Here is a 15,116-nt window from a genome sequence, read left to right as displayed (position 1 = left end):
CCCCACTGCACATGCTCTTTCTGTGCTTTGAACACACAGATATTATACACATGTAGTTGCTCCCACTCACTCCCCTACTCCCATTTCTCCTTTTACCTCTTTCTCATGCTCACTTGCACACACTGCCCCCCACCCGCCGTACACTAATTCACTCAAAGACTCACTCTTCACACACTCATATAAATACAAGTCTCAACCCTCCCTCCCCCTCCTTTCCTTGCTTGCCACTTTGCCTTTGGGCAGCATGAGTTGGAGTGGTCTGAAGGAGTTAGCGCCATGCACATGAAGTGCTCTCTTCACTGGACATGCATGTGAGTGGGGAGGACTGTTAAGAGCAGTGTTTCTCATAGCTCACAGAGCCAACCTGAGGAGCAGACAGGTCGAGCCAACCTTCTGTCTGTTCAGCCACGGCGGCGTCATATTTGGACTAATTTATTTCGAGCCCTTTTATTTTTCGTCTCCGTGCTGACTTTTCTTTTTTTCTGATGAGCTACTCCATCTCATTGACTCGTGGCTGCTTTCGTTTGTTTTTCTTTTTGCATAAAGGGTTCATCTTTTAGTTTATACTCTGAGAGAAAGAGAGAAATCTTTGTTGTTTACCTTATGGAAGAAATGGAGAGGCCCAAGACACTGAATCCTTGAAGACAATCCTGCTACCCTACGCAAGAATCATCCGCACAATCTCAGTCTTCGAATTCAACTCATATTCTGTGTGGACTGAGGCACCATGTGTTAAGACTTCACTCCTGACTGTTTGTCACAAGTCTTTCCCTGGATGCCTTCCCCTGATGGTTTAAGGGGGGAGAAAAAAGAGTCTGGACACGAGAACTCAGTTACAAGGATTTGCTACACAGTACTGAGTGGTTTATATTGGGTGTTGTATTATAGGAACATGGGAGAATTAAGTTAGCATCGGCACAGTTTGTTTACCGCCTTGATTGAATATAAGTGTTTAGATGCAGTAATCTGAAGAGCTTGGTTACTTTTTGATGAAGACAGAAGGTAAGTTACACATGTTTGTGTTGAGTTCAGCATGCTATGGTGTGGTGGTCAAAACCGTACAAGAGTACCTGATGCAGGGATTTACAGTTCAGCTGCTCAGTAGCCCTCCCTTTCACACTCCTTCCTTAAATTGTTGCACATCATATATGCTAGCTTGAAACTTTGTTTTACATGAAGAGATTTTTTCCTCCCCTGTTTCCCTTTACTATAATACAATGCATTTGCCTCTTTAATCTCTATTAATAAAGGGCATGTTTTTATTTGTTGAGTCATCTAGTTATTAATAGCCTGTCATTGCCTGCTGCTGAGATCTGGATAATTCTCAGGTCATATTGAGCCAAACCGGAGCATTAAAGGAGTAAGCGGCCTGGGGCCAGCGGGGTGCTAATCTGCTGCTTTCAACCGCTGCCTCAAAGTCACACGGGGCCAGCGAGGCAGGATTGCGTAACCAGATCTTTGTTTAGGAAATGATCTTTGTTTGTGCTTGCGAGCCAGAGCCACAGTGCTGCTCCTCCATATACCATGATGTAGCAGAGAGTGGCAGGGTGTCATCACTGGGAGCTGGCTTGTCATCTAGGATTGGATGTATAGCATTTATATGCTGAGTGCAGTCGGCCATGGTTTGCAGCATTTCTGCTACAGGCAGAGGCTGTGTTATCTGTTTAATGGGCTGGATGGAGTTTTGTCAGGACTGTCAAAGTAGCTTATCCGAGACCACGTCTTGGTTTTTTCGGTTTTTAGTGTACATGCACGTATGAACTTATAGCTATATATAGCCCCTATACTTATATAAAGGAAGACGGCAGACAAGTTTTTTCCTCATTGGTAGTTTAAAGTCTTTTGAAAGGTTTTTCTTGTAAAGTTTCCCAGATTTCTAATGAAGAACATGTAGAAGGCAGCATCGCCACACAGTTACTAATTTATAGTAATTTAACTCAAACGGCCATTGTGTAGGCAAGCTTTGCCTGTAGGAATTAGAACACCCTCCTTTTTAGAGCAAAGGTCAGAGGTGAGGTAACCATACAGTAAACTGTATGTTGTGTTGTGTTTTCAATCTATTTATCTTTGCATATGCATATTCTATACTCCACTTTTTATGAATGTGTTTAAAAAAAAAAAGTTATATACAATTTTAAAATGCATTTTAAAATAATTTAATATACATGCTTATGCAGTAAACTCATCCTTACCAGAGCCAATCCTGGGGTACCATTCTACTTTCTGTTAATCTGGCTACAAAGAAATTCAGCCTGGCCGCTTGGGAGATAGTCCGCAATGAATAGGAGTCAATGAAGCTAAAAGGCTAAAATAATTATTTATACCTGCTTCTGGACCTTAACCCCAACTCAAAGAAACAAAAACTAATTATCAATGCATAATAACACTTCCTTCCTCCGTGTCCTTTGGTTTTCTTTTGGGATTTTTTCTTACAGGAAGAAAATTTTGCCATCAAAACACTTGCATTCTTGTAATGCATTCTGATTGGTCAGTTCAGGATTCATGACTAGACTAATGCCCTTCCTTTAAAGTAGGGGTGGGGGAAATCCATGCCTTAAGGCCTGCAGGTTTTAGATGTGTCCTTGATCCAATGGAGCTGATTTAAATGGCTAAATTAGCTCCTCAACATGTTTTGAAGTTCTCCAGAGGCCTGGTAATGAACTAATCATTTGATTCAGGTATGTTGACCAGGGTGAGATCTGAAACCTGCAGGACACCGACGCTTGAGGCCTGGAGTTTCCCACCCTTGCTTTAAAGCCATAACGTTGCTCATGGTGTCCCAGTGTTTACAGAAAAGTATTTCGCTGTCATGGCAACCTTTAAAAATTAATGCATAATGAATCTATAACTGGAACAAAACATACAGCTGTCTTTCTTGACAATTTTGCTAATGGAAAGTCCAGAGAATATGAATTCTTGAGTATTTAAAACTTCTTTTTCTCTTTTTCTTCTGCAGTGTGGCTGTCACCCGTTCCCAGGACGTTCCCTCCTTTGGCCCACCTATCCCGAAAGACGTGACCTTTCCCAAGTCCACTGTGTTCAGGGACTTCCTTTTGGCCAAAGTCATCAACGCTGAGAACGCAGCTCATAAGTCAAATAAATTTGGCGCCATGGCAACACGGACACGGCAGGAGTATCTGCGGGATTTGGCAGAGCGACACGTGACCAGTACATCAGTGGAACCCTCTGGGAAGTTCCCCTTCATCTCTCTGGCACACAAACGGCGGGAGAAGGTGCGTCCGTACAGCGGGGCGGAGCTACGGAGCCTCGGGGCTATAACCTGGCAGGTTCATGCCGAAGATCAAGTAGCCGGGGCTGAACGCGAGTGCCTGTTGGCCATTTCAAACGACTTCATCATCCTGCTGGATCAAGAGGCCAAAGCGGTCGTGTTTAACTGTGCCACACGCGATGTGATTGGCTGGTCAACTGGGAGCCCCGCCTCTATGAAGATCTACTATGAGCGTGGTGAGAGCGTATCGCTGCGCTCCATTAATAACAACACGGAGGACTTTGGAGAGGTTGTCAAAAGACTGGAGGTCAGTGGGGCACCGTTACCTTCTGTAGCCACACATGTCAATAGCATACACCATCTGCTGCAGATATCAGAGGCTGCAGACCTTAAAAAGTGCACCTCTGACAAGCATCTTGTAATAAACACACACAGAGATGCTTTGAGCTGTGACTATCGTGAAAGCATTCTTACTTTTATATCAGCACATTTACTCTTTAGCTGGTTATCTTCTAGTATCATCTAGTAAAAATCCAAATCACCCAGCTAACCCAGTCCCAGTCTGTGAGTCACTGTGTATGTGAACAATAATGCAGCCAAAAAGTGCTTGGTGAAGTCTTTAAGTGTTAGGACACACTCTCCCTTTGTCCACTTCCCTGACAACAGTAGCTTGAAAAAAAATAACTATTGTTGATGATTACAGCAACATAAGGGCGTAGCCTGAAATTATGGACTCACCAGAAAGCCACAGATGCTGCACTGACCCTGTGATTAAAAGTCATGCCAAGCATAATGCATAGTAGTTTAATTCATATCATTACTGAGGGTTTCCTTGTGATCTAGATAAAGCGGCACTTTTGATGGGATATTTCAATCATTCATCAGACACTGCAGTTCTGCTTAATGATAAAGTAAAAAAGGATTTCCTGCTGACAGTACAGGAAAGAGCTCTTTCTTCTTTATCTTCTTTTTTTAACATTCAAAACTCAGACTACTGTTTTCTACTTGGTGAACTCAATAAAGAAAGGCATATACAGGATCTGTAAAAGTCGATTTTCCTCTGGCCTATGGTGCTGTTTATCCAGATTCATCTGGATTGTTTTGATATTGCTCGTCCAGTTTTATAGAGATCACCTGCAGAATTTGCTCTCTTCTTTTGGAAATACTGAACAAATTAGCATTTTCCTTGTGGTGCTCAAAGGGCCGAAAAATTGAAAAATTTGACAGACACCAATTTTAAGAAATTATAACCGGATTGCTCAAAAAATTATCTTCAACCCTTGGAGCCGTGGATCAGGCTAACTGTGCAGAAAAATGCATTATGATATGCGTGTTATGTTATTGACATATGTGCGTCAGCTTGTGACTAACATACGGAGCCCCGCAGGGGACATGGGAGAAAAAAAAATTAAGACGGACTTTTGCGAGATCTCGCAAAACAAACTCGGGATCTCGCAAAAGTTTTAGCCGCATTCTTCGGACGCCGGCTCGAAGCCGACCGGGAGGTCGAGGCACGATGTGCCGGGAAAGCGGTGTTCCTCCCGGCTGTAGTAGGTCTCGACCTCCCGTTAGCTTCGAGCTAACGGGAAGAATGCGGCTAAAAGTTTTGCGAGATCCCGAGTTTGTTTTGCGAGAGCTCGCAAAAGTCCGTCTTAATTTTTTTTTTTCTCCCATGTCCCCTGCGGGGCTCCGTACTAACAATACATTTCATCCACCCTTTTTTTTTCACCAACTTTCTGACTCAACCTTGATCTTTCACACCGTCTTTTCTCTAGTTGTTGACCAAGGGAAGCCAAACCACAGAGATGACCTTACGTCGTAACGCCCTGGGCCAGCTGGGCTTTCATGTCAACTTCGAGGGGATCGTAGCAGAGGTGGAGCCCTACGGCTATGCCTGGCAGGCTGGGCTCAGGCAGGGCAGCCGCTTAGTGGAGATTTGCAAGGTGTCCGTGGCCTCGCTGTCCCACGAGCAGATGATTGATCTTCTTAGAACCTCTGTCACTGTAAAGGTGGTCATCATTCCTCCACATGAAGACTCAACGCCACGCAGGTACTGTGGATATAAGTCACAAATGGATACAAGAGAGACTGTAGTTGATGTGTTGGTTTGTGGCTTTTGAAGCTATCCTTAAAGTATTCTGACTGCGATTGCTTCATGTGCCAACAGAGGCTGCTCAGAAATCTACCACATGCCACTTGTGGACTACAAGAACCACAAAGAGGGCATGCCCTATGAGTTAAAGTTTCCCTTTCGCTCCACAAACAACAACACCAAGTGGCCACGCACCTCATCCAGCCCTCAAACGCGTGCTGCTGGCATGGGAGGAACCCTCATCAAGGCCCCGCCCACAGACTTAAGTAATCCTGCTGCTATTCCCCGCAGTGTGTCTAGCGATGGTCGACCGCTCAACCCCAAAAGGTCACATAATAACGATAATTCTGTTATGAAACTTGCAGACATGCAGAGCTAACTTCTGTCTGGTTGTAACATATGTCTTTAATCGCATCCATATGTGTCCACAGATATTCCCCAGGGAATGACAACTATGCCCTTGCCTGCTCCATTGTGATGGGACGCACACTGCACAATACAAACTCCCCTTCCAGTCTCTCCTACACAGACACCATGGCCTCCACCCACTGGAGGCAAAAGTCTATGCCTGACGGGTGAGTTCATCGTTACAAATTATGCAGACTAAATTTCACAAATATATATTTTCTTAAAACTTGATGTGTGCTACACAACAACATAGATAACATTCTTTATGTCTCTTCAGGTTTAATAACAACTGCCAGTCCCCCATTTCATCTGTGCGCCATGTGGCAGGTGAGGGCGTCAATGGGATCAAAGTATCGTCGAGCTCAGGTGTTGGATGGTCACGACCTGGGGAGGGTGATCCCGCTAGCAGATCAGGGGACAAACCCAGCTCAGGTAGGCAGAACTCCTACCTCAGTGTTGGTAAATCAAAAAACATGTTTTGCATTATGGGCTCTAAATTTTCCGTACATCTTAGACACCGTGGTTTCCAAGGTGGTGATTCCTCGACTTCAGCCGTCAGAGCAGAGCAGCCACGTGTCTCCTAACAAGAGCACCAAGGTGAGTGATAGCCAACAACCACCAGATGTAATTTCCTTCCTGAATTGATATAGGAGGCCCTGTGCTAACAAAAGGTCTGCTGTTTAATCACAGTTAGCATCATATGACTGTGAGCTAAAGTTTGTGTGCCTTGAACCAATCTACGCTAAGCACACTAATTAAAATGTTTCCAACATTGGGGTAAATATGATCGCAGCATGAGGAGTTATGGGATCTCTGAGCACTTCAGGTGATACAAAACAAACAGTCTTTGGGGGAACGCTGCAGCAAAATGTCCTGTTTTTCTATCTAGAAACTGATCGCAGATTTCTCATCTGGTAACAGGCAGATGCTCCCTATTCATCCAGCCAGTCAAGCAGCAACACACTGTCAAGCAACGCCTCCAGCTCCACCCACAGCGACGAGAAGTGGTACGAAGTTGGCTCCCGTTCCGGAGTGCGGAGTGAACTGGATCTCAGTGGCTATCTTCAGGGTACCTCCAGCGACAGCGGCATTGATGCAACCTCCTTCACTGCCACGCAGAGCAGCACGGCTTCCTCCACTGGTGCCTTCATGGCAAAAGACAAAATCCCTTGGCAGGATGAGCCACCAGACGGCCAGACGGCCGCTGACACTTCACCTCCAACTCCAGACTCTCTTGTCATCTCTCAAGGCACCGAGATCCCAGGGAAGAGCCCCTTATCCTTGCCACTTGGTCCCGATAGCGGCTCCTACAGCCCAAGTGATGGCGCCGCCCACTCCAGGTGTGCTGCTGTTCTGTTAGAATTTAGCTACATAGGCAGTCTAGGAATCTGATCCTTTGCATCAGTGTTTCATTAAACAGACAGTGATTCATTGTAGTCCAGATATATCCTGCACTGTCCCAGCTGAAAAAAAGTCCAAAGCTCTGCGGTTTGGCACTAACAAAGGGAGAGCGGAAGAATGAAATATCTGTGTCTGTGGTTTTGCATTTGTATGTATCTCCGTCTCTGGGTATCCATGATAGAAAGGAAGTGCTTGAAGTTGCTAGAAATGCAGACTGTGAGCTCAGCACTGTTCCCCCCTCCTCTAAATCCCACTTCCTTTGAATCAACTAAAGCTTTCCTGCCTCTCTTCTTCACTCAGCCAGAAATAACTCGGCTCCACCAGACCTGTACATTAGCAGCTTTGTTTTATAGTTCGTGCACAGACACAAAACTCGATGTTGGAAAATTCAAGCATTAATGTCAAACTCTGTAGGAATGCTATTTTAAAGAGCTGAAAATGAAGTGCAAGGACACGGTGTTCTTATTTAATATTTATGAATTCATCGGTTTATCCAGTCTGCAGAGATATCTGGATATATATATTGAAGGAACACCTTTACTAATGGGTTTTAAGGATGCCTGGCTCTTTGTTGTTTGTTCAGCCTTATTAAAGGTAACTAACGTAATTTGATAGTTAAACATGAAGAAAAATAAAATATATTAGTGCAATGAAAATGCATCACTAATGCATTTTCTTTTCAATCAGTCTGGTCTCGGTGTTTGATACTGATGAAATTATAAGGCTGTGTCACACTTTTCTGCTCTTGCTTTTTGTTTTGTCCCCAGCTCAGCCTCTTTTGGTCCATCAGGCTGCAGGCCCATGTCTCCCCAGGATGAGGCTGCTCCTGTGCCCACATCACCCACATCCTCAAACTCCCAGTCCCCAGGGACCAAGAGCTTCTACCCTCGTCAAGGAGCCACCTCAAAGTATCTCATTGGCTGGAGGAAGCCTGGGGGAACTGTTAACTCGGTGGATTTTGGCAGCACTCGCAAGTAAGATGGAAATAATTATTTTACTAAACATCTGTTCAAAATTGTTTCTAAAGCACCATTGCATGCAGATAAAATATTATAACTCGGTACTGAGTGGATCCTGCTGTCAGTCATGTCGCCATAGTGAATATTTTATGTTTGTCTCACTGAGTGGCCAGCTAATTTTAAAGGTGTTGTTTAAAAAGTTGGTCAGCAGCGCCACCGTGTGGTGAGTTTTTATTTTTTCCCACATCAATTCAATTCTATTCAGTTTTATTTATAGTTTTCTGAAGGTGCTTTGTATTGTACCATGTAATATTGTAGATCAATATTCTTTGGTTTGTAGGAAGACAAAAAAATTTTCCACTCTTATTCTCACATATTGAATTTGGTCAGAAAGCCGATTCCTATCTTTTGTGTTGGTGGTAAATGTCTTCACACAAACCGGTTTTTCCTGGCGCAATAAATCAGTAATTTATTCGACTACAGATCACCAACACCTTGGTTTGGGAACAGTTACAGCTGCCATTGCCATTCTGAGCATTTGAACTGGTCGCTGCTAATCACAGACATGCTTTGTCGTTTCTAGAGATTTCTGCCTGAATTCGTTTTTTTTTTATTTATGTTAATCTTCAGACGGCACCAGAGTGATGGTTTGCTGGGTGGTCAACCCCAGCTCAGGGCCAATCTCCGGGGCTCCCAGTCTCCCCAGCGGCACACTGCGAAGTCCAGCCTGGAGGAAGACTTAAAGAAGCTCATCACACTTGACAGCCCTCCACCCACTACAAATGAAGAGAAGGTACAGGGAGATGTTTTCGATAAGCTATTATATTACTTTGCCCACTCATGACTACATCTTCACTCTTTGAAAACAAGACTCTTTGAGGGGAAAACAAAAATAACATAGACACCCAGGTTTGCTTCCTGACTGAGCCTTATTGGTCACAAAAAATTAGGCTAATGTATTTTAACTAATCTTTTACTTTAACTAGAGCCAGACCGATTTATCAGCCGACCGATAACAGCAATTTGACGATCTGTCAGTATTAGCATTTTTAGTGGTCAATACTGAAGAAACACCCTTTAACTGTGCTATCATACTTTGTCCACCAGATGGCACTCCGCAACTGTTAGGAACACCACAAACAAAACAACATGCTGATCCAAGCAAAGTCGGGCAGCTCTTAAACGAGTAAATGAATAACTACACATAAGAAATGTTAAAGAAATATGTTTACATTTCCTGTGTCAAAGAAAAAAAATATCAGGTGATATAAGAGAATATCAGCGTTTTGAATCAACCAAATATTGGTACAGTATCGGTATCAGTCAGGCTCTACTCCTTTCCCGCTACTGTAACTGTATGATTATGGATAATGCTCCTGGTACCACTCTAATAAACCACTACATTTGCTTTGGTAACAAATTAAGGCTTGTTTTCTGTCTCTGTGTATACATTATGTTCATTTTGTGCTGCTTAAAATAGCAGTTTCACCTCATCATCAGTCCAAGTAAGGCAGTCTATATGTTCATGGTCATGTAGTGTTTGTCATTTCACCAAGCGCTGTTTTAAAACGAGGTGCCAGCAGTATTATGGTTACATAGTAGCGAAGCTTCACGAGTCAAATGTAAGCACAATAGCATGTTAGATAACCTGGAAATTGTAAGCAAAATATAAAATATCTGTTAAATACTTTGTCTGTGAAGGTTCTCACAAACACAAAAAGTACTTTAGTTTAACAACAGCTAATGTAACCTGATATTGTAACTCTTCAGGGGCCGCACAAGACCACATGATAAAACTACCTGGGATATAACATATTGGTTTTTAACCAGCTGTTTAAAGCCCTGCTAAAAAGTGTTTATAATTACTATCACGGACAATATGATATGGCACAACCCTAATAGAATATAATTAAAAACCCTTCAGTGTTTTCATGCAATTTTTTTTTTTTCTTTTTCTCGCTTTTTACCTGAGTCTTCTCGTCTGCTTCCATCCCTTCGTGAAGCCGTTGTTTCCAGGCCCCCCACCCAGTCGACGTTCCCTTCAGAGAACCCTGTCTGATGAGAGCATTTACAGCGGGCAGAGGGAGCCGTCCTCTAGTGGACAGCGTGAAACGCCTACTGACCTTCTTTTCTCCTGTTCCACCATGCCACGTTCACCCACCGCCCGCCACGGACCGAGTCGGCGAGCATCGCACAAATCCCTCGGTAAACATTTAGTTTATGTGATTGAACTTGTAGTGGCTCCTAAGTGTAGTGGTTTACGCATCCGCATCAGGAATCAGGAAGAGTTGCCCGCGTACAAAAACCCTTCTAACTCAAACATGCTTCGTTATGTGCTGTGGTGGTGACCTCTTGTTCATAACGGAGCAGATGGACTGCTGTGCAATAGTCTTGAGCCAACCCTTTCTTTTTGTTCCAAGGAGCCTGACTTTGTTGTAATTTTTTAAAGATGTCTTCAGCAAACCTGGATTGAAAAAGAATGTCCTCCCCAGAGCTCAACATTACGCAAGCAGTGTAGGATCATCCTGAGAGAGAACAGAACAGAAATGTAGCCGACATCTAAGGAAGAGCTTTTAATGTCCACCAAGAAGCCCGGAGAACTATTCCCGAGGGATACTTAAAGAAATGAGAGGAAAGCTTGTCTAAAAGAGTTGTGTTGAAGAATAAAAGTGGTCATGCGAAGTATTATCAGAACTTTTAAGCTTGTTAGAATTGTACAAACTCTTTTTTTGCCTTATATGTTGTATTACCATGTACGTTTGCATACCTCTTCGCATCCATTTCCAGTTTTCCCAACAAAATCTAAAGATATGAGAGTGGCTAAAGATTTTTACACAATACTGTATATACAGTATGCGTAAATCTGCAGATAATGGAATAAAAGCTTAAACACACTAAGCACACTGCTACTGAAAAAGTCTTTTGGCCATGCCGTGCTAAAAGCGTTGACTATAAAGTTTCCCATCTTCAGCCCCCTAAAAACAGATACAAATCTCATTCATTGTGTTTGACTGTGTTCTTTTCCTTCCCAGGAGACCTGTCAGCCCCAGACAGTTCAGAGCTGGACCAAGAGAGGAAGAAACAACAGCTGCAAGAGCCTGTCCTCATGCCCCTGCCTGACACGGGGGCAGATGGCCCGCTTGACTGGGCCCACCTGGTAGATGCTGCCAAGGCCTTTGAGGGTAACCAGGCGTCATGTTTTCATTTCATCCTTAAAAACAAACCACAAACAAAAAGACATTTGAAGTGAAGGTTAAGTTAGTTTTGTAATACAGAAATCCACCTGTTATCTTAATTTTTATCAGAAGAGGGCACTGTTACACTGTATTTGTTCTCTGTTTAGGTCAGATAACATAACATGACTTTTTTTTTTTAATACATCAGAGCAGAGGCTGGTTTTCCTAGCAGCCCAGGAGGAGAACTCCATGGCTGAGAGTGCAGCAGCAGCAGCAGCCACCAGTCCCCAGCAGGCTGAGCCTCAGGCGGCTCCACTGAGACAGCCTTCGCCAGGGTGAGAGGCCTCAGGTCATGGCCTAGATCCAATGTTTGCTTTCATCCACTGCCAATAGTACAATAGTGTTTGTTGGGGATTGCCAAGCTACATGTACCATCACTGAGAAGGACTGGACTAAGAAACATTTACCCATGATTTAAGGTGAGATGTTGGTCCCAGCTAATGTCAAGCTTTTTCCTCTCACAGAGAGACTCCAGCTTGTTTGATGGGGAAAGTGAGCCAGCTAGAATCCATGGTGAAGGCACTACAGGAGGACCTAAAGAAGGTGATTTGTGATGCTAGATTGATCCTGTTCCTCTTCAGCACAGCCTCAAATATAGATGCTAAATCTAAGTATGAACCTCAAATTGTTTGCATGTGCCTTTTGTAACCATTAGGAGAAGGATGCCAAGGCATCACTACAAGCTCAAATTGAGAGCCTGCGAGAGGACAACCAGCGTCTCCTCGAGGAGTCCTACAGCGCCTCCGCCAAGCTGAAGAAGTTTACAGAGTGGGTCTTTAACACCATCGACATGAACTGATGCACGCTGCTGCTGACCGCTCTCCACTGGGAGAATAACCACTACTCAAGCTGATTTCAAACTCTTCAGTGATGTTCGGTGCACAACAGAATCACATAAAAAAAACCAGTGTCGCTCTTGTACTGTTACAAACTAGTGCCAACATGGATGTAAACATCATCCTTCCTCAGCCTCATGGATCTGTTTGAATAGTGACCACAAAAGACAAAGGAGAATCCAGGGTGATAGACAAAAAAGAGCAGCGGCGTATCTGTGTGTCAGTTTTCATCAGCATGCTTTCCCTTACTTAGGAGCTCATATAATATAATGTTTTTGTTTCCCCTCCTTGAATGGACTGTTGGTATTCCTGCATGTCAGAGAAAGCGAGAGCACGATTTCGAAACTAACCCAAACCTAAAGGGATTTAAAGTCACTGTTTAGCTCCCCAGCTGTAACCTAATTTTAAGTGAACGGATTTCCAATTAAACAAAAAACTTTAACACAAATTAAAATTTCTTCAAGAGTTGCTGAATATAGTCCCTGATCTTAATTGACAGGTGTGCTGTAAATGTGCTGCCATTAAGACATTCTCCAGTTTTCCCAGTTCACAGATAACAACACTGATTATTTTTGTATTACTAACAAAGAGAAAAAAGGTAAAGTAGATACTATAAGAGAGGATGGGAGTTGCATTTTTGATGGTTAGTGTTGGTAGGTAGGCACAGATAGACAGACAGACCCTTTGCATAGCACATACTGTAAACACTGTAAGGTCGAGTGCCTGTCTGTATCGCTTATGTAAAAGACTGTGCAAGTGTAGCGAGGGTTATTGCAAGTAAAACTTGCATAGGACTACTGGTCACATGAAAAGATAAAAAAATATATATTACAAACACAATATGGGTGCCATAAGATAGAAATCGACAATTCAGTGTCACCTTTTCAGATTATTGTAAATATGTGATGTTCACATTTATTTTTCTCATGCCTTCCCTTGATATAATAATGTAAAGAGTATTTATGTCAAAGATGATGGCCAAGAAAAGCAAAACAGCCATATGCAGTTAGAGATATGTACAGTATATACAAGTAATGGTTTCCTACGTGACAAGATGTATCCTTTGACTCAAAAGTTTCCAGCAGGAGCCGGGTAACTTTTGATCCAGAGTACAGTGCTAGAGAACATATTGATATTTTTAATCCTAAAAACTTTTGCCTGCTGCAGTGGATTGATTTGAGAGCGCCACTTAGTGTTGACAAGATGTAAAATACTACTACAGTGAACTCACATCCTTTTCCTCCCATAGCGCGCTAAAATGCCTCAATCTGATCCCTAAATCTTTGGATGGAGTCAGTTGGTACTGTTATATTATTGCAGATAAGATGCTGTGTAAATCCTGAAATCCCAGCTACAGTTTTCTGTACTTCTGTAAATCTGCGCGAAAGCCCACACAGAATCTGATCTGCAGATGACCGAGCTCAGTCCTTATTTAAGCCTCATACTTTAACTATTTCCTTTTGTACCCTGATGCTGTGCAACTGTATATAAGGAGAGTTTAATATTCATCAAAATCGCACCTTCGTTCTTATTTTTTACAGTTATTTTTGATGTCTTTCTGCTTTACTTGCTAGTGCAGAGTGGAACCACGAGCCGGACTCAGACAAAATGAGTCGTAGGCCCATAACGGTAGCAGATTGCCCCTATGCCTTCATTCTTAACATCTGTGTCAGCATGTGATTCTGTTTCCATTGAGCTGTGATGTGTAAAAACAAACACACAAAAAAAGTTTATATCTATTAAAGATATTTTGTTCAATTACACTTTGTTTTGCTGAGTGGTCTGTACTAATGTACTGCGATTTAGACATGCCATTCATCAACAGGAGCAAAACAGGAAACTAGCACAACTGCTGGGGGTTATATGAGGTGGCTTTGAGTAAATGGATACCTGTTTGGCGGCCTTGTGGCTGCCCGCTGTTGCATTGTGATTAACAGAGAGGTGCTGTTTTTCCACTCAAGCTTGATTACACAAGGCGGTTGTCCAGGCACATTCAGGGCTGCGTGGGACAGATTGATTGATCAGGATACCCTGAGAGAAGGCAGGGCGGAGACGTGGACCGTTATGCATCCAGCAGGTGATTGGTGTGGTTTAGGCCTGTTTGGATGTTTAGTCATTCAAATAGCAGTTATTCTGTATCAAACCTGCTATTATTAAAATGACCTTCTGAGTTCATGCCATAACTGAAGATGTAATCTATTTCTGCCTGTTTTTAATCAGTGACTGCAGAAATAGAATAGATATTAATGCTTATTTTCGTATTGTAAAAATAAAACAAGGGATGGTGGTGTCTTTTTTTTATGTTTGGTAGCACTCTATTATTTTTAACCAATAAGACATTTTTACAAGTGATGTGCTGCTTTGAATGGCTTAAACCTGCCAGAGAGCTGGTAACCAAGTGCAAATACTTGTAATACTTGTGGGGGTTTTTTCTGATAACTTTTTACTTTTACGCCCTACATTTTAAAAAATATCTGTGCTTTTACATTTTCAAAGCAGGCTTGTTACTTTTGGTTTAACCAATTTGTGGGCCTTCAAACATCAAACCAATTTAAGGCTAAACTGGAACAAATAAAAGAAAGTCTGGTTCGTGTATTAATCACCAGGGGACGTCGCATAAAGAAGAGATGAAAGATGCAAAATCGCGTGCCATAGTTTGGGGTTAACACAGATCAGTGTTGTGATGAAATTAAGGCAAAGAACAGTTTGTTAGTGTACAGTGGCTGCAGTGCTCATGGTCAGAGTTAAGAAACATCAAGTGTGGAAGAGATTAATGTGAATTTTAGCTGATGATGAATTCCAACTTAATAGCATCTAGAAAAAAAGACAGCATAACTGGTTACTGTCAGTGAAGAGGATGTAAATCAGCCAGGACAACTCATGAAACATCTTGTTCAATCAGGTTCTACAATGTAGGCATCAGAAAATAAAGATTCTTTTTAAAATTTTCCTCAT

General features: G+C 42.7%; 1 protein-coding gene across 2 annotated transcripts in view; it reads left to right on the top strand.

Moving 5' to 3' along the window:
• LOC146366223 (signal-induced proliferation-associated 1-like protein 1) overlaps positions 1 to 13,924 on the top strand; it is a 41,690-nt gene extending 27,766 nt beyond the window's left edge. For both annotated transcript variants that reach the window (XM_084915776.1, XM_084915777.1), the window contains exons 8-21: positions 2,957 to 3,536; positions 5,005 to 5,279; positions 5,397 to 5,648; positions 5,753 to 5,896; positions 6,007 to 6,161; positions 6,244 to 6,326; positions 6,651 to 7,069; positions 7,898 to 8,104; positions 8,720 to 8,882; positions 10,093 to 10,294; positions 11,122 to 11,271; positions 11,474 to 11,600; positions 11,790 to 11,868; positions 11,981 to 13,924. In XM_084915776.1, the coding sequence (XP_084771902.1) occupies positions 2,957 to 3,536; positions 5,005 to 5,279; positions 5,397 to 5,648; positions 5,753 to 5,896; positions 6,007 to 6,161; positions 6,244 to 6,326; positions 6,651 to 7,069; positions 7,898 to 8,104; positions 8,720 to 8,882; positions 10,093 to 10,294; positions 11,122 to 11,271; positions 11,474 to 11,600; positions 11,790 to 11,868; positions 11,981 to 12,124 (2,980 nt within the window). In that variant the 3' untranslated portion in view covers positions 12,125 to 13,924. The remainder of the gene's footprint in view (positions 1 to 2,956; positions 3,537 to 5,004; positions 5,280 to 5,396; positions 5,649 to 5,752; positions 5,897 to 6,006; positions 6,162 to 6,243; positions 6,327 to 6,650; positions 7,070 to 7,897; positions 8,105 to 8,719; positions 8,883 to 10,092; positions 10,295 to 11,121; positions 11,272 to 11,473; positions 11,601 to 11,789; positions 11,869 to 11,980) is intronic.
• Positions 13,925 to 15,116: the final 1,192 nt, after the last annotated feature.

This window comes from Perissodus microlepis, chromosome 19 (assembly GCF_051167445.1).
Source record: "Perissodus microlepis isolate ML-2025 ecotype Zambia chromosome 19, ASM5116744v1, whole genome shotgun sequence".
NCBI lineage: Eukaryota > Metazoa > Chordata > Actinopteri > Cichliformes > Cichlidae > Perissodus > Perissodus microlepis.
The sequence above is the reverse complement of the archived record's forward strand: the minus strand, read 5'-3'. Positions and strand labels throughout refer to the sequence as shown.